At 39.1% G+C, this 19162-nt stretch overlaps 2 protein-coding genes across 2 annotated transcripts; both read left to right on the top strand.

Moving 5' to 3' along the window:
* The first annotated feature begins 373 nt into the window (after positions 1–373).
* On the top strand, positions 374–2244 carry LOC306769734 (ictacalcin-like). Its single transcript, XM_079258429.1, has 3 exons — positions 374–406; positions 1589–1734; positions 1984–2244. Exons 2-3 carry the CDS (start codon positions 1597–1599, stop codon positions 2125–2127), a joined length of 282 nt encoding a protein of 93 aa, XP_079114555.1. The 5' UTR covers positions 374–406; positions 1589–1596; the 3' UTR covers positions 2128–2244.
* Positions 2245–4235: 1991 nt separating this feature from the next.
* snx27a (sorting nexin 27a) lies at positions 4236–18851 on the top strand. Its single transcript, XM_079258306.1, has 13 exons — positions 4236–4569; positions 7326–7551; positions 7705–7897; positions 8190–8254; positions 9611–9715; positions 9896–9974; positions 10303–10466; positions 11363–11452; positions 11907–12056; positions 12547–12675; positions 12889–12948; positions 13136–13184; positions 14584–18851. The coding sequence occupies exons 1-13, from the start codon at positions 4268–4270 to the stop codon at positions 14652–14654; spliced, it is 1683 nt and encodes a 560-aa protein (XP_079114432.1). The 5' UTR covers positions 4236–4267; the 3' UTR covers positions 14655–18851.
* Positions 18852–19162: the final 311 nt, after the last annotated feature.

Here is a 19162-nt window from a genome sequence, read left to right as displayed (position 1 = left end):
AACAGTCTTAAAGAAAGATGTGTATTCAAGTTCACACTGTTTCTTCAAATTTTAGGGACACATTCACAGTTAAAGTGAAGTCCTAAATGGGACACCAACAGGACACATACGATTCCAAACAAACATTTCTGTGATCCATTGTGCCATTCTCCAGAAGTTTGGGAATTCTCCTTGAATGAAAACATGGTGTAATGTTACACTGTGATGTTGCTCAAATCTTAAATCATAAGTTTGAAAATGAAGAAGTACAAGGCAAGGAGGAAGAAAGGGGAGGGGTTGGAGAAGAGAGGAGTCTTCCAGAGGGAAGTATACAGGGTGCGGTCATGTATAAAGCATCCTTCACACCCACCTCTGCATCACTGCAGCTCCACTTTTTACCCACCAATCTCACTCAAAGTCAGCCTCGGTGAGTAGAAAACCTCTTAAATTGCCTGTTTTGTATGATTTTAATTCATGTCTTTGGTACAAACTTTTCTTATATTGATTAAATTAATCTAAAAAAAAAAAAAAAAACTTTAAACAAAAGGAAATTAACTGAAATATGGCCATTTTTGCATTTGAACTTTATTGCTTAAAATGAATTTTGCAACAGATATTACTTATTTTGCTTCAATGCCAGCTATTTACCAAAATCAACCAAAAAATTTAATGTTGATGATGAATGGCACATAAGTCAAAACTAATCAACAACTCCAATTATTAATTGGAAATAAATTAAACATATAAGCAATAGCCAAGTACAAGTTATGGGCTCTCTCTCTCTCTCAACAATTCCCATTTGATTACAAATCCTATGATGCCACAGTTTCCTCCACTAACCACACTCCAGGGAGGGAACAGCACCATCTGAGTCACAATGCAACCACAGCTGACTATAACATTTATGGAGCCAATGGGTGAAAAAAAAAAAAAAAAAAAACAACTTTTTAGACACACTGAGACATCACCTAACCCATGACCCGCTTCATGTTGAGCTGAGTTTCCTGCAGAGATAAAACTGTTTCCAAAACAACATGCTATGCCAACCAGTGGAGATGTTGCATTAGAGACCCACAACAGTAACAAAAAGGAACAGTGGGGCCCAGGTGGAAACATGGGCTTATTTTTATCCATCTCCACTGAAAAACATGAGAAAAACACACTGGCAGAGATAAATACAAAAATATAATATATTGATTTCTACTATAACAAAACAACATGATAATATCCCATTACAAAAAAAACATAAAATTATATTTAAATTGTTAAAAAGCAATAATTTATTGCCATTTTTTAAAATGAAAACCATGAGGCCCTTTCCTTTTTACTTCCCATATAACCACACCCTACTTGTGAATATAAAGCATGTTTGTTGTGAAGATTCCAGTCTTGACCACAATACCACAAGATTCATTGCCACCAGTTAATATTAACAGACCAAGGCTTTGTCTCCAAATGGAGTCATAACAACATCAAAACAAAATAGATGGTTTAACATACCAAAGCTTTCCTCTTATTATCTCAAATTAAACAACAAGTATCTGCAATCTGGGGACAGAACAAATCTCATTACATATCTCACTAATGTCATTTTGTTTATGTAAACTAGCCATCACCATGTCTGACATCCAGAAGGCTATGGCCCTCCTCATCACCTCCTTTACTAAATATGCCAGCAAGGAGGGAGACAAGGACACTCTGAATAAGGAGGAGCTGAAGGAGCTTCTGCAGAACGAATTTGGAGAGATGCTGTGTGTAAGTTACCTTTAGCTTTAGTCTATTTGGATTCTATACAACCAGTAAAATCTGCAAATTAAACCACCTATTGACCTGATCTTAGCACTGAGGATTGAGGAACTTAACAATGTGGTTTGTGCCTATATTTGCACATAATAATACCATGTGGCAATTATTCTTTGTCTCAAGTGATTCACAGAATTTAACTAAATTTATTCAAATAAGCTCCATAAAATTGCAGTAATGTCTTTTATATTTTTCCTACAGAAAGCCAATGACAAGGCCGCAGTAGACCGCATCTTCAAGGACCTGGACACAGACAAGAACAATACAGTGGATTTCAGTGAGTTTGTCAAATTGGTCTGCTGCCTCACTCAGATGTGCCATGAATACTTCATTGGCAAGAGATAAGGATCACAGCGCCACCTTGAGGCCATTTGCAAGAGCTGCTTTCAGATCTGCAAAAAAGAAGACCTTAAAGTCAGAAAAACCATCTTGTAATGCAAAATGAAATAAACTTTTTTTCTCCTCGGAAATACTGCAGTTGACATCTTTTTTCTTTTACAGCACTGATTTATTTATATTGACTTATTAGTTTGCATTTTTACTCCATAAGTCAGGTTGCTCAACACAGCCTTGTAGCAGGATTCAGTTTAGGAAAGATGCCATACAATGCAGGTCATAACTGTGATTAAGTCATTGATGTAGCTTATTTCATATCAAATCAAATTAAAAATACGTTATTCATCCCCGAGGGGAAATTCAGAGTTCAAGCCAGCTCGTCCAAGGTTTGGCATACAGACATGTAACATTAATGATATAAAATATAGATGGTAAATATAACACTACAATATTACTCATCATTAGCACTCCTTTTCAGACCATTCCCTGTAAATCCTAGAAATGGTTGTGCATGTAAATCCCAGTTGATCCGCAGTTTCTGAAACACTCAGATGGGCCCATCTGGCACAAAAGTAATTTGAGAGACTTAAATGCCCTTTTCGCCCCATTCTGTTACTCAGTTTGAACTTTAAAAAGTCTTTTTGATCATGTGCACATGCCCAAATGTATTGAGTTGCAACCATGTGATTGGCTGATTAGTTATTTGTGTTACCAAGCAACTGAACAGGTACATCTAAAAAAGTGACTGTGACATTGAATTTTGCATGTTTTCTTGTGTGTGACTGATATTTGTTCATCTAGCTCTATCAAAAAAAAAGTCTAAAGATTAGCAGTTTGCATGAATTGTAAATTATAAATAGCCTTTAAGCATGGTTCTGGATGCTGTCATGTCTTTGCGAGCTTTTGAATTGTTTTTTTTTTTTTATTATTATTATGAAATTGCAAAAAGAAAGAAAGAAAATATGTAATTTAGGGTATTTTACATCTTATTAAACCAGAAACATACATTCCTTTTAGAAGACATTTAATATAATCAACTAACAGGCCATACAGGTGAGCAATGAGGTTCAGCTTCTTGCACAAGTTTACTGGGACAAGTATACTGGGGACGCTGGGGACCTCACAAGCAATTCTTCAAATGAGAGACAACTCCTCAGCTACAGTCATCACAGAGGATACAGATTGACAAGATGTGCCTCCTAGTGTATTTTTATTTTAGCTTTTGGTACAGAGGACACAGCTTGACTCTTACTATGAGGTCAACTTTTAGTCATTTATGGATTCATTTCAAGCAAACAACTGATGTGTTGTACGAGGTGCCATGTGTAACAAATCAGCATTAAAAGTTAAATGTCCTAAATATGAATAAAGCCAGATAAATAATGATCATGTGTTAGCAACAACTTTAATGCTGAATGTTTACACTTGGCACACCATAGTTGCCTATATTGCGAATACATTTGAACACCAATATATCAATTTTATCAGGGCCGGATCAAAACTGCACAGGCACCTGGGCCCAGAGTGTTCCAGTGGCCCCTTCCTCATGCCAACATTGTAAAAACTGTGAATGATACACTATGAAACCACATTTCTAACATCTCTCAGCCAGTGGTGCCAATAGTAATACATTAGACACTGTGGTGTAGCTATCTGGCTTCTATGTACATTTTGTTTCATGTCCAAAATGCTGGTGCATGCCCTACGTGGGCCCCACTTGGGCCCCAAGTTGGCGTGGGCTCCTGGGCCTGTGCCCATGATGCCCATTGGATAATCCAGCCTTGAAATTTATGCATCTTATTTATGGGAGTGGAATTAATATAAAGTCAGTGTCACCAACCAAATAGATTATGTTGGTTTATTTTTTATCAAACTGACAACAAAAACAACACATAAACATTATGTAATGTCAAAGTCATGAGAAACAGCGCGTTGGAGAAGGGATGTGAAAGCATAGAGCAGACTTTCAGAGACGCTTCCGGTCGGTCACGTTGCGTGGCCGTGTCCCGTGACGCTGTCGAGGGGCGGGTTATTGCCAACAGAATCGGTCTGTGTGGAGCTAACGTAACTGAGGAACAGAGACCGAGTGTTGTTTTGAATTTGCTAGAAAACACCGACTGGAGGAGGGGGGTTAGTGCCTGCTGAGAAGATGGCGGATGTAGGAGGCGATGAAACTCGGCCGGCTCTCCCTACGGCGCCCCGCAACAGTCCGGTTGTCGGTTCATCGACGGGCCAGAACGCGGCCACGGTAACGTCAGGTCCGCGGATAGTCAGGATCGTCAAGTCGGAGTCCGGCTACGGCTTCAATGTTCGCGGTCAAGTCAGCGAAGGAGGGCAGCTCCGGAGCATCAACGGGGAGCTGTACGCTCCTCTTCAGCATGTCAGCGCTGTGTTGCCCGGCGGCGCTGCGGACCGAGCCGGGATAGTGAAGGGGGACCGGATCCTGGAGGTGTAAGTTAAAGTCTCTCCGTCCAGTTAAGACGAGGCTTAACAAGTCCAGCTAGCCACAGTTCAGTCCGTGTGTTGATCCAGTTTCCAGCATGTGTTAACATTAGCCGAATTCAGTGCTACGTGACTTGTGGGTCAGGGACAACAAAAGCAACAATTTAACCGAGCAGATAGTTCGTGGCTAATTTTACACACTCGATGTAAATACAGTAGAAATCGGTCAGACAGAGGTTGCGGTGATGAGTTAAGTGAAAGGCTAACCAGCTTACATAAGTTGGACAACAGCCTGTGCATGTTGATTAGCTTTAGCTAGCTAGCAAGCCAGGTAGCTGCTGGTCTGACGAGCTACCTGCGCAGTAATTGCTTGTTTATGTAAGTTTGGATTACACTGAAACGAATATCCAGTTGACATATTATTGTCATTGGTTTAATTGGGAGGATTTGTGCTTTCCCCCCATACGAGGACAGTGGGTGGAATGCTGTTCATCAGCATCATTGGGAGTGCTGGTGCTAGTTGCCTTGATGAGACCTTCACAGCCGTCATGTTGTTTACGGTTTCACTATTATATCTTGGTTTCGGTCTTAATCATAATCTGTATCCTTGAGTGGCTGTGATCTTGAGGGTTTTATCCTGGTTATAGTATTTTGCAGAGTTCATATTGTGCCACCAAACTGTTATTCAAGAGCTGAAACTATTACTGGAAAAAGGAAACTGTCTTTCCTTAAGGAGCTTTTTGTTTTGAACATTTTCTATAGTTTCCTCTGGCCATTTCTCTGTTAAGATATGTTTAAAAGTACATTTTTAACATGGAATGTGCCCCACAGTTCTGCTTTCTGTTCCTGATTGTAGACAAGACTCAATAACTTAGTCTATGATTAAACCTCCCACTTGAGTTGCAAGCATTGACCCTAATAATGGGAAAAACACTGGAATAAGTTAAATTACTTCACTGCTACAAATAAATAGCTGCAATCAGATCCTATAGCTGCATAGAAATGTTTTGAAGGGCATTGTTTTTGTTTTGTTATGCTCAGCATTTAATCAGCATAATGTTTGAGCTGTTAAAATATGTTAATGTTTAAACATGATTATAGGCCTAAGCTAAGAATAAGGAAGAACAGAAAATGAGGAACACTGGTTTACTTGTACTTGCTGAGACATCAGCATGTTTTTAAGCTAGTCTGTTTTGTGCATTTAAGCATTAAATCTCTTGGGTCATATGATGGAACCAGTATATCACGTGATCTATTAACTAGTTTGAGCCTTTCCACAAAAAATCATGTGCTTGAGTGTGACAGATGTCAGCATGTCACCTCACAGGATTTACACAGAACAATTTATCAAAGGAGGTAACATGTCATGTTGCTTTTAAACCTTTTTAGACTGTAATACTGAAACATCTTTCTGACATATATTGATGTGGGTCTGTATTGGGTAACAAATGTTGTGATTAGATAAATGTTATTTAATCCTCTAAACTGAAATATGTCTGTCACTATTTATTTCACAAGGTTCAAAGCATAAACATCTGGATGGCTGTCCAATGATCTGTTAATGATCTTCCTTTATATGTCACCAGTTTGGTATCCAGATTGATTAAATTTATCAGAATCTGTCATATCCTACGAGAATCTCCATTTTTATTTTCCATTTTTTCGATGGCATGTATGTCATAGATCAGCAATGATTAAATGAGAGTGATACTTTACTCTGTTTTTTATCACTCAAGACAGAAATAAGGGTTGAAAATTGAATTAATTATATTAATCAAACTTAATCTGCATTGTAAACAGCCTAACATAGTGGAACATTACTTTGCTTGTGCAAAAAATTCTGTTTCCTCTTCTTTTATGTTTTATTTTAGCATGATTAATATATTTTTAATTGATTGCTGAAATTTGTCCGTCTGACATGTTATTTTAAAAACAGCATTTATAAATTGTATTTTATCATAAGAGAAAAGACAGTAGCGCATTATTGTATCAGTCCTCAAATTGTAATGATAAATTGTCAGCACCAGCCATTAAAAATCCATATTTGTCACGTGGACAGTACCAGTTTTAGCCTCCTACTTTTTTTCCTTGAATCCCCCTTGTCCTCAGATTTGCTGTTCAATTGAACCATTGAGAAGAAATTTGCCTTGTTGGTATTTAGTTCCACAACAAACTAGCATTTATACAACTGCTGTCATTCACTGTGTTTTCACTTTGCCCCCTGTATTCATTTGTCTTTCTTCTTGGAGACATGTTAATATGCACATATGCATTTATTAGCAATAATCCTGTCATGGAACATTATTAGACTTACACACATGCTCTTGCTTTTTCATTCCTTCCCCATGTCTGTCCAACTGTTCTCAAAGGAAGATTAACAGAGACACCTGATGCTGCTGCCATCTGGCTTCATCAAAGCCAAGAAGGGAGGTGTCTCTCAGCAGCAAAGGAAAGGGAAACAGTAGAGCTGACCTGACTACTCCCAGCTCTTGAGTTGATCATTGCAGGACAATGCCACTGGCATTTTCCGAATGATGCTTGCAGTATTTATAGGAATGGTTTTAATGCTGCAAAGTGAGATTGCTGTTATATTCACAGATGCAAAGATCAGTAGTTCCAGCAGCGCTTTAATTAGCAGGTCTGATACAAACAGACTTTCTATTGAGTACCACTTTAAACTAACAAGGGATATAAAACTCTCTCCTTATTTTCTGCATGTTTCTCCCATCCCCTTCTCCCCTTGTTCTTTTCTTGTTTACGTCCAGTAATGGTGTGAGTGTGGAAGGTGCAACGCATAAGCAAGTGGTGGACCTGATCCGTGCAGGAGAGAAGGAACTGGTTCTTGCTGTGCTATCTGTTCCACCTCAAGAAGCGGATGGATTGGAAGGAGGAGAGGACGTCCAACCAAACTACGATTACAGTGACAAGCAGGCTGTACCCATTTCTATTCCCACATACAAGCATGTAGAACAGCACTCTGAGAGGTTTGTGGTGAGTATGGATACTTTCATAAGATTTTTTCAGAAGAAAACATTTTGTTTTTCCAGTGTGCATGTATTAAAAATATAATCAGTTTTTTTGTTTGTTTGTTTGTTTGTTTTTTAATGCCATCTCAATTTTTTTTTTTTTTTGTTTGGGCCATAGGTGTACAACGTGTACATGTCAGGTAGACAGCTGTGCTCAAAACGCTACCGTGAGTTTGCCATTCTGCACCAGAACCTGAAGAGGGAATTTTCCAACTTCAACTTCCCCAAGCTTCCTGGTAAATGGCCCTTCTCTCTCTCCGAACAGCAGCTGGATGCTCGTCGTAGAGGTCTGGAGGAATATCTGGAGAGAGGTAGGCTTATGTGGAAAAGTTGTTGTATAAACCTGTTAGAGCTTAACACAAAAGAAGGTTCAACTGGAATTTATCATTTGATACTAATTCATATACTGTGAATCAAGAAGTCGTACTGCATTGTCAAAGCTTGTGTTAAGTTACGACTAAACCATTTTAAATTTTAAACCTGACTCAGTATAATGCGGTTTAGATGGAAGCCCATCGTGCACCAGCTGACAATTTTTGTTTTATAAGTAATTTACTCTAAACCTATCTGTTTCCCTCCGTCTTTCCCCTTATTTATTTTTAGTGTGTTCTGTCCGAGTGATCGGGGAGAGCGACATCATGCAGGAGTTTCTGTCTGAATCAGACGAGGTTTGTAATATTCCCCACCCCAACTCCCCCACACCACTTTTTTTTTGTTTGCTTTTCTTTTTACTATTACATGGCAGTAATAGCTGTATAACTTTAGGGTAATAACTGTAATCGGGCTCTTCCTCAGTTGACCTGAAAAATATTTTAACAGGGTCATCTGAAACATTATGCTGTGTAGATGATAGCTTACATTGTTTCAGCTTCGTTGGCCTACGGTAGCGTTAGGACCAATTACTTAATGCTGCATAACTTTGCGTTTACTGTTAATCACAAAGCAACTTATCAGCGGTTACCTGTCCTCTCTGCATGTAATAAGGTTGTTAGATGCATTCGAAGTTTACCTTGCCTGTGGGCTTAACTAATGAAGTTTAATTAGGTCCTGCCCCTCTCCTCATTGCTGCATTCTGCATGCTGCGTTCACATACAGAGCAGATGTCTAAGCAGAGTATCCAACTGCTGCTGCAGTCCCAGAGGCGGCAATGCATTTCCTACAATTAGGAAATGTTAACGTTGTCCACATGAAACCTTTTAATTCTTGGCAATTTGAAGGTGTACAAAGCATTATTACAAAAAAAGAATTTTCGTGCTTTCATTAGCTCAGAACAAGCTAGTTCAATCAAGTGATGCTATGGGGGTCATTCTTATCCTTTCACTATGTTACTATAGCAACCCAGAAGGGACAAACCAAATCGTGCCTAAGGTGGACGTATTTTTGTTTTGTCACACAACAGTTTTAATAATCAGCGAACAATAATAATATGTTGCTTCTTCAAAGATGGGTCAATAATTGTTGTCATCAGCTGGAATAGATCCATTTATGGTTTTTATAACATCAGTTTTAAACACTTTATCCACTTCAAGCCGTCAGCAGGATGTTTTACTGATTACTATGTGGATTACAAAGAATTCCTACTGTTGATGTTGAAAGGCGTGTCATTGGAAAAGCAAGAGTTAAAGTTGGTAGTAGCTTCGCTTTTCTTGTTAAAATTGGTACCATTTAAAAGTCCTGGTTCTGGTCCTCTTCTCTAATCAAGTTCAAACGCTTGACCCTACGTTTGAATTCACCAGGAGGCGTCTGGCGTGAATCAGAAGTTCCCATCTAATGTTTTTGCTAAATTCCTGGAGCAAAACAAATTCATTGCTATTTAAGGAAACACGTTTTGATGAATGAGAACTTCTTTTTTTTTTCTTTTTTTTTCTTCATTGCAGTAATTTGTTTATGGTCTGTTCAAGGACTTAGTAGTAACTCAGAAACAGACATGCCTTTTTGCTCAGGGAATTGCACAACTCGTGTTAATCCACAGTAGTAAAAATAGCTCTACCTGCATGCTCATTTTGTTTTGTTTGTTTATACAGAATTACAATGGAGTGACAGACGTAGAGCTGCGGATAGCCCTGCCAGACAAGACCACCATCTCTGTCAGAGTCCGTAAAAACAGTACCACAGACCAGGTGTACCAGGTAAGACCACATCTCTGCTGTGTTGTGATGTTGTGGATGTTTGGTTTTACATTCAGTTCCTAATGTTAATTAGGGTCCGAGCTATACGCAGTGTCGATCGGACCCTGTTGTTGTTGTGATTATCTTTGCAGTTGTGTGTGCTGGGAAACTCATAACCAGCTTTATACGACTCTTTTCTAGGCATTAGTGATGAAGGTTGGCATGGACAGTATTATGGCGAGCTACTTTGCTCTTTTCGAAGTCATCAACCATTCCTTTGGTAAGAAATACATTTGTATTCATTTAGTCTTTCAAGGGGAAATTTTTCACATCATGAGAAATTCTCTCTTGTATTTCATTTAAAGTCCTCTCGGGGCGATTTTGTCACATGACCACTAATTTCTAAAAAAAGAAATGTTTCATCCTGCTGGTGAGCTTTATGCTTTTTTTTTTTTTTTTTTTTTTTTTTTTTTTTCCTTTCTACCTAAGGGTATGTGTGTAATGTTGAACATCAAGGTCAGGTAAACTGGTATAGCCACAGTTATGCGATGCGTTGTACTTCCTGTTCTTCAGTCTTACTTTTTTTTCCCTCTTATTTTCTGTTGCAGTGAGGAAACTGGCACCTAATGAGTTCCCACACAAGCTTTATGTGCAGAACTACACGTCAGCTGTTCCCGGTACCTGCTTAGCGCTCCGCAAGTGGCTGTTCAGTATCCAAGAGGAGGAGTTACTCAGAGATAATCCCTTGGCGCTGCACTACTGCTTTCACCAAGTAAATACGTTTTTCTTTAAAAATCCAAATATCTTGATTCGAAGTTTAGCACAGATCCAATATATTGAATAATTCTTAACATTTACCCCAACCTCTTAATCTTAACTACTCACACTTGTAACATTATAATGCTTTTTTCACTTAGTTAAAAAAATGACCTCTCTCCTGTGGCTTTGGAGCACTTCCTCTATCAGCATAAATACTTCGAAGTTCACTCACTCAGGAACAGTATGCATGTTTATACTGTCCAGCTTTCATTAAAATCTAATTATACAATTTTGCAGAAGTATGTAACTGGAATACATACTAAAGCAGTAAAGTACAACGTATTTATCCAGGAAGACAACCTTCCTTACGTTTCAACAGGAAAAAAAATCACAATAAAAAAATAAATTGTTTTTTTCTTTTAATATAGTATGTTTAAAATAAACCCAAATGCAATCATATCCTCCAAGGCTCTGAAAGCTTCCACCACTGTTGAAGTCATACGGATGAATTTAGGGAAATAATCCTCTAATTTAAACAGACTTTAATAAGCTCCTGCAGCAGCCCATGGCCTATCCACCAACCAGTGTAGGTCATTGCTTCAAGCATGGGAGGTTCAGCATTGTCCTTGCTAAGCAAGTAAAAGCACAAAATCATATTTATACAGAATAATATACTTGAGTTATTGGCTGTGTGGGGCAACATTTTGGACACATAGAAAATGTCACTGACCCCTTTATTGCATGAAATATTTCCTTTTTTGAATGATTAGGTTCCCATATATTTTTGTTGTTGTTTTTGCTGAATTACTTTTATGTTTTAATCATTTGTGTCCTGTGACCTCAACTGATAAATGTTGTTTTTCTTCATGCCCCCCCCCCACCCCCACCCCCTCCTCCTTGTCTGTCTAGGCACTGGATGATGTGAAGAAGGGATTCATAAAAACAGAGGACAAATCCTACCAGCTGCAGAAACTGGCAGAGCAGCGCAAGATGGCCACGGTCGGTACCACAGACCAGTCTTTGTTCAGGGAGGGGATAGGGATGACTACACTTTTTGCCTGCACAGCCATCACCAAAACACTTTCACATAAAAATGGACAGAAAGACTACAAACCCTTTCCACTCACACAGTCCTGTGTGGTGTAAACTGACAAAAAAGCCAGTCGGTTTATGTTAATATTTGCGATATCTTATCTGCATTGGTTTAGATTAAAACATTACAGATTATATATTTAAAACTTTTTTAGGGCAATAATTGTAAAATAAAACAAAGTAATATTCATCTTTCTTTATCAGTGGCTTCATTGATTATAAGTGTAAAGAAATATTTATTTCCCAAACAGGACACACATATTTAGCTAATCACATTGTGGCGTTTTTATTTTCTGCCTAGAGCTGGTTTCCTCACTTAAAATACTGACTGATATCTGTCCTCTGTTCTCCCTACACTTAGTACCTGAGCCTGTTGCGAACATGTGAAGGCTACAATGAGGTTGTCTTCCCACATTGCTCCTGTGACTCCAGGAGGAAGGGCCACGTCATCACAGCTATCAGCATCCATCACTTCAAGCTGCACGCGTGCACAGAGGACGGCACGCTGGAGGTGAGCATTAACCCACTGTTTAGTATCACTTTATTATTAAACATAATTTCTCTTCAAATAAAATTGGCTTAAACTAATTTTTGTCAACATTTTACATGAAGACACTCGCAGACTAAAAAAAATACTAGGCTGAGTATTTATAAATGCAGAAGTAAGGATTTAACAGTGAGGAGCCGTGCACTACATGGTTTTAATGCACGATGCAAAGTGTAGTGTAGAACATCATGACGCACAGTGGATGAACTTTTAACGCTAAATGATTGTTGTCAAGCTGCCGCATGTTTCTCTTATTCGCTTGTCAAAAAGCAGCTGATCTGAGTCAGTTGAATAACGCGCTGCTATGATGACGCCCGTAACGGAGCGATATTACAGTGATTTACTTGCAGAACTACGTGTGCGTATATACGAAAATAATGCACGGTAGTTGGCATTAGTATTCTCAGCGACCGTGGTGTACATTCATTTAAGCTGCTGTCAATCTGCCTTTCAGAACCAAGTAATCGCTTTTGAGTGGGCAGAGATGCAGCGCTGGGACACCGATGAGGAAGGGATGGCTTTCTGCTTTGAGTACGCCAGAGGAGAGAAGAAACCTCGCTGGGTTAAAATTTTTACCCCATATGTAAGTGTGATTATACGTCCTCTGCGGTGTGATGTGCAGCAACGTTTTGGGTTTTTTAGTTACAAGTGTGATGTGATTGACAGCCACACTTTCCTTCCCACGTACTTAAAGTTTAGTTGGAATCAGCAAATGCAAATAATATTAGACTGTGGTGTACTGGAGACCTCAACAACAATTTTGTCTCCTCTTTTTTTTTTTTTTCCCCCCTCCCAGTTCAACTACATGCACGAGTGTTTTGAACGTGTCTTTTGTGAGCTGAAGTGGAGGAAACAGGTAAGGACCACTCCTTTCCTCTCATTCTACAAAATGTATGACTCAGTGCCAGCTTTGCATGTCTAAACATAGCAGTCTCATGGTCTTCTTCATAGACACAGACGACACTCGCATGTTTTTTGGGGTATTTTGTTCATTAAGTTCAGTGTAATGATTTGTGTGTACTTTTTTTTTTTCCTTGTCTTAGGTCGAGGAGGAAGCATCTGATAAAGACAACAAAAACTGCAGTAACAATGGTGAGCTGCTAGGAGTTTTACTTGTTTGACATTAGATTGAAAGGGATGATATTCTTTTGAACATGTGATAAATATTTATAGATTTTTACCAGTGGCAAGTGAAAAAGAGGCGCATGTGTAGATGTGCTACTAAGCCCTGTTTTAACTGATGGCGCCCATTAAGCACCATGAATTATGGAAAACCTTCCAGTCTGAAAAAACCTTTAAACGTCAAGGGCAGCTGGATCATTTCAGCTATTTTTCCTCAATTTTGTGTTGGAAAGATGGGCTTGTTTCACACAGGACGACTCAAAGTGCTGTACATTAAAAATATTAACCCTTCATCGCCCCAGCTTATTTACAGTTACATGAAAACAAAATAGAAACAGCAGAGAAAAATGGGGGGAAATCACAAAATATTAATAAATGTCAAATTAGTAATGAGGATTATATGATTAAGAATAATATTTTGATATTAAAAACATGAAATAAAAGCAAATTTATAATATAAATGAGGTACATAAGTAAAAAGCAAAAGGCCACAAGTGGTTTTTTTTTTTAAATTAGGAACAGCAGACGTCAAGCATTACAGCAGGGTGCTAAACACACTGAGCAGGACAATAAAAAAACTAAAAAGATCAAAAGAAAGAAACAGAACAAGTTGAAATAGGTAGAAACAGACAACAAAATGCACACAGGGACGTACACATTCAAACTGATAGCAGTGGGAAATTCATTTCTAACATATATTTTGTATTTCCCCTTAATTTAAAAAAAAAAAAAAAACTGGGGCGCCAACGATTTATCCACCAGGTGATTAAATCAGTCAATTATAGCCATTTTCAAAATTGTCATCATCGTTGAAAAGTTTTTATTTATCGGCGTATCGTTACACAGTGAACCTCTGACAACTCCGCAGAGAATATCGACTCTATCAGGAAACAGAGGTGGTGGAATATTTTCACTTATAGGAAAGACACTTTAGATTTATGTGTGAACATGTGACTCGGTATCAGCCATCTCTAAGAGATCTACATATGTTGTAAAAGTTTAAACTATTTGCCGTGTGTGGGACATCATGCTGTCATCGGTACAAGAATGTGGTTAATCAGCTACAAGGTAGGAAGAAGAGTAAGAACACTCTTAGAGCTCCAGGAACAAAACAAGTCATGAGCACCTGAGGACTGAGAGAGAGCATTTTAGGACATCCAGATATAAGGCAAGGTCTTCAGCATGTAATAGATGGCCTCGAATGATTATAATAATAATCAGTAATTAATTCACGGTATCCTCGGGACACGACTGCACAGACTGTGTTGTGATGTTGGAACCTTTTTTTTTTTTTTTTTTTTTTTTTAAACATAGTGACTCATACAGGCAATCTTTCCAACTTGTACCCTTGAACTGTTTTGTGTTCCAGAGTATCTGCCGCCTTTGGAGACGCAACAGAAGGGATGGCGCCACCTAGGGGGCGAGATTGCAACTTCCTAAAACAGTCTACCATCACTGGAACTCAAACTGGTCCACTTGCATCATCACAACCACCCCAGAGAGCGTCCATCGACAAACACGGAAATGAGTGAGAGAGAGAGAGAGAGAGCGAGGCATTCCTCTACCCCAGAAACCAACTGGAAATCAGCAGTTTGGGGAAACTGGAGTTGTCCCACTTAACCGAATTCCAGGGATGCAGGGAGTGAGAGGAGCGATGAAAGAAAAGAAGCATAAGCCAGCTTTCATGTAATCTACTAGATCTCCATAGCGTTTTCCGTTGTTTCCTCCATGCATCTGCCCCACGACAAGGGGCACCACACTAGCACACGCTCACCGCTGGATGGGATGAGACATATTGGTTCTGTGCATGATTGGACAGGGTTGCCACGGCGCTGCAGGAGCCATTTATGCAGAAAGAGCACCTCATTGAAGCACCGTGAAAGAGCTGACTTCTGGAAATGTAACTGTATTCCTGACAGACTCACTCAGCTCAAATCCCACAGCATGGGCCTTGAGTGGTAAACTGAGCTGACATTAATAATACAAGGGGACGGGCACATGATTTTATGTTTTTTTTGTTTTGTTTTGTTTGTTTGTGTGTTTGTTTGTTTGTTTTCACTGTCAGTGATAAAGGAAGACGGCATAATCATGCTTTACACTGATGCTGGACATTCACACAAAATGTCTCCCATCTCTGGGGTTCTCAGTTTTCTGTCATTGTTAGAAAATGTTGGCAGCACAACTGTAACAAAACGGATGTTCAGAACTATTTGTATGTTTAACAATCAAACGTCTGATGAAATATAGTTTAATATAAGAGCTATAAAATATAGTTTGTTGATCTAACACGGTGAAACACTAGCTGAATTTATTTTAAGATGCTCTAACCAATCTCCATTTTTCATTTTGTCTCATGGTCCAACCCACACTGCAGAGTGATGTCTGGATGTTTATCCCCATGGCAAATGTTGTATTGTGGCAATTTTGCTATGCTTGGAACTTGAGCGGAGAAGGCTTTGTCAGTTTCAGTTCTGCATGCATAATCTCTTCAGGAGAAGGTTGATGAGCCAGAGCATTAATGTTGAAATGTCACACCTGACACATGGGAAGACTTACCAGCAGATTGTTAGTATAAACAGGTTTTATATGTATATGTGTGTGTGTGTGTGTGTGTGTGTGTGTGTGTGTATGTATGTGTGTGTGTGTGTGTGTGTGTGTATGTATGTGTGTGTGTGTGTGTGTGCTGAGCTGCAGTTTTCTGAACTGGCAGTAGGGGGCAGCAGAGAATAAACTGACTTGAGCCAGTGGACTGAAATAGAAGTCTTCTTAGTGATCCCTCTGGGTCTGTAACTCACCCAAAAGTATCTCTCCCCTGCAGTTTGTCCATTAAGCAAGTCAGGAGGAAAGATCCAGTGTGTTGTATAATAAGTAACGATGCACGGAGTTGTGTGATTGCAACCACAGCTGTCAGCGTACAATGCAGCTGCTTGTCTGCCTTGGGCTGCACATGCATAGATCCAGTATTAGTTGTGTGCATTTGCACATAATGTGTGGTTTTACAATACACTTTTTTTTTTTTTTTTTTGTGTGTGAATTTCATTTTTCTCACCCAGAAAATGGATTGTGTATCTGGTTTTTGTTGCTGTTAAAGTTTAACGTCTTTATGTCATTTGAACGATGTAGAAAACAGGTTTATATACTGAGGAAAAAAAACTTCTGAATGGAGTCTGTGTGCACAAGTTGTATTGATTTCAGTTTTGCCCTGCTGCAGGAGCTTTGTTTATCCTACTAAGGTCTTGTAGTTGATCTCATTCATAAATGACACATTCATTTGCATCACTTACCATCTAGCAGTGCCCTAAAACCTGAAATTGAGAACAAGGTTTTTTTTATATTCACACTGAATTTATGAGCACAGGTTCAAGTTTCTTCAGAATCTTTTTCTTAATTTCTTTTTTTTTTTTTTTTTTTTTTTTTTTTTTTTTGAGGTTAAGTTTCAGCTCATTAAACGTTTGTCACGGCTGAATTTAGTCATAATGAGCACTCAGATAGTTACTGCGGAGGATGCTCCTGTGCATGCGTTGTGCATGTCCTCTACTTTTGTCAGTGACATTGCTGATAAGCTTTTAGACTCTTATTGGATGTGTCTGATGAGCTGCTGGTGTGAGCGCCAGCAAATGAAGATGGGAATTTGTATTTGTAGGAAAGCAGAGACGGCAGACAGATTTAGACAAATGGGAAATGTCCCCCATTGTCTCACAACCAGTCACAGCGGCTCATTCTTTCTCAGCTAAACACACACACACACACACACACACGTCGCCTCTACACTGATAGTACTGTTAACTGTAGCGCACAATGTCATCCAGTTTTCTCTGTGTATAACGATACATACCATACAGTAGTAGTGTGGTGGTGTTTTTTTTGTTTTGTCCACACATCCAGGAGCGGGAAAGGAAACTGCAGATGTGCAGATTGCTGGATGGTCATTTGACAGCTGAAGTAATGAACAGCTTCTAGATGGATGATAGAAGAACTGAAGCTGTTCAACCGTAATAGTATTTTTATTATTTTTCCTTTTTTTTTTTTTTTTTTTTTTTTCTCCTCATGATAAGGAGAATAGCCCGCCAGGTTTGCGATTGTGTGTGCGCCGCCTTGTCTGTCCTCTGCTCTCTCTTCAGGTTGGTCTCCCATCATCACAGGGGGATGCGGTTGCCGTGGCAGCACGACGTTGGTTCATACTCTGTGCAGCTTGGGTTCCTTTTATTCCTGTCAGCCAGCCCACTCAGTCCTTCCAATAATGTATTCAAAGCAGTGTTTTTTGCCGTTTGATGTTTGTTCTCTGTCCTCGTGGCTCGTGCTGCTGTGAATAGGCTTTTAGAAAGCTGCTTCTCTTCTTTTTTATATATCTATTTTCGTGGTCAGATTCGTCTTGTCTGCGCCAGGTGCCATCTTATGCTCAGTCACAGGCAGTCGTGTGTGCCGTCAGCTGTTGTCTGTCTCACCTGTGAGCTAAATGTCATATTAACAAATGTTAAGGTGAAAGCAACGGGGGTGACAGGAATGTAAAGAAGCACGTATTTGTACAAATGGCCTGTGTTTGATATTGTTGGTGTGTGCGTTGCTGTTTGGCCACCTGCGTTTGTGTTTGACATGCCGGGCGACCTGAGCTTGGAACTGAATGATTATTTATCAAAAGAAGAATTTCGGACAGGAATTAAATTAAATGAATGTTGGATAAAATGGCAAATGTTGCGATTCTGAAAGAAAAAGGACACAAAAAAAACCCAAAAGAAATGGTCTTTGTGAGAACCTGCTCACAAGGCTGGAAAAGTTTCTTTTTTCATAGCTAAATGTCACTGAGGTGCTGTTGCTATAGCAGCACGCTTTCCTGTGTCTTCTGTCAAGTCGGCACAGATTCCAATCAAGTCAATCAGTGGCTCTTTAATATTATTTTGAACTTTGTAGCGTTTCATGAGGCTCACACTCCAGTTAATAAATGGTTGCCGTACAAGTCTCTCTACATGGACATGGTTAGTCGAGCCGGTCGCTGCGTTTGTCTCATCAGTTCTTCCGTGTGGACTGTATTCTTCAACCTCTGAAACGCACATCTGGCTCAGCACATTGGCAGCCACCAATTTTATTTTTTAGCTAACATGTCCTACCTTTTGACTAACTTGACGGGTGGATGTAAGTGCTGTTTAAAAGTGTTTCCCTACATGTAATTATTTGCTCACTGCTTTGAAAGATGATGCATTTCCACGGCGGGAAGTCGACAACATTAACTAAAAACCTAAGCCTTGTTTGTTTGTCTTAAGCTTAACCTGTAAAATGTTTTTTGAAAATGTATCCTGACAGAAGTAAATGCACTCTTATTTCTCCAACTCAGAAATTTTTATTTATTAAAACAAATATAAAGATTGGGGAAATGAAAGTGTACAACTTTTAAGACGCTTTTCACTATTGGTTTAGTGCAGAGCATGGCTACATGGAGGAATAGCCAAACAACACACAGTGTTTTAAAAGATGCGGTTTCTCATTTGCAGGGTGTGTAAAGACATCACTTAACTCTTGAGGCAGAAGCTTAAAAAAAACAAATAAAAAAAGGAGAGTTTTATATCTTTAAAAATACCCTTGAAGGTTTACTAACAAGTATTTAAAAAAAAAAAAAAAAGGCAAACGTTTTGAAAATGTTGTGTAGGGTAATAAATTGTAACAATATTTTAAATAAAGTTATATATTGGGAAATATGGTGATGGTGTGCATTTATTTGCTCTCTTCTGCACATTAATCAAACCGCTCTTGAGCTTCCAGGGTGGACTTTTACAGGGTGGTAAATCATACAACTCTCAGGTTGTGTTTATAAGTGTATGGATTCTCTTCCTGTGTGGTGAGACGACGCCTGTGTGAGGACTGCCCACCTATAAAACAATGACACAGCAGCAGTCCTCATGGGAGGCCAGTTAACCTCTTGAAGGAAGACAATGAGCAATTAATTCCTTCTAATT

This window comes from Telmatherina bonti (genome assembly GCF_933228915.1).
Source record: "Telmatherina bonti genome assembly, chromosome: 19".
In the NCBI taxonomy this organism is placed as follows: Eukaryota; Metazoa; Chordata; class Actinopteri; order Atheriniformes; family Telmatherinidae; genus Telmatherina; species Telmatherina bonti.
The sequence above is the reverse complement of the archived record's forward strand: the minus strand, read 5'-3'. Positions and strand labels throughout refer to the sequence as shown.

What these genes read in the sequence shown, in the direction of transcription:
- LOC306769734 (XM_079258429.1), top strand. Translation starts at nt 1,597, where the DNA reads ATGTCTGACATCCAGAAGGCTATGGCCCTCCTCATCACCTCCTTTACT. An exon ending in AATTTGGAGAGATGCTGTGT is followed by an intron (nt 1,735 to 1,983) that starts GTAAGTTACCTT and finishes TTTTTCCTACAG; the next exon opens with AAAGCCAATGACAAGGCCGC.
- snx27a (XM_079258306.1), top strand. Translation starts at nt 4,268, where the DNA reads ATGGCGGATGTAGGAGGCGATGAAACTCGGCCGGCTCTCCCTACGGCG. An exon ending in GGAGGAATATCTGGAGAGAG is followed by an intron (nt 7,898 to 8,189) that starts GTAGGCTTATGT and finishes ATTTATTTTTAG; the next exon opens with TGTGTTCTGTCCGAGTGATC. An exon ending in AGTCATCAACCATTCCTTTG is followed by an intron (nt 9,975 to 10,302) that starts GTAAGAAATACA and finishes TTTCTGTTGCAG; the next exon opens with TGAGGAAACTGGCACCTAAT.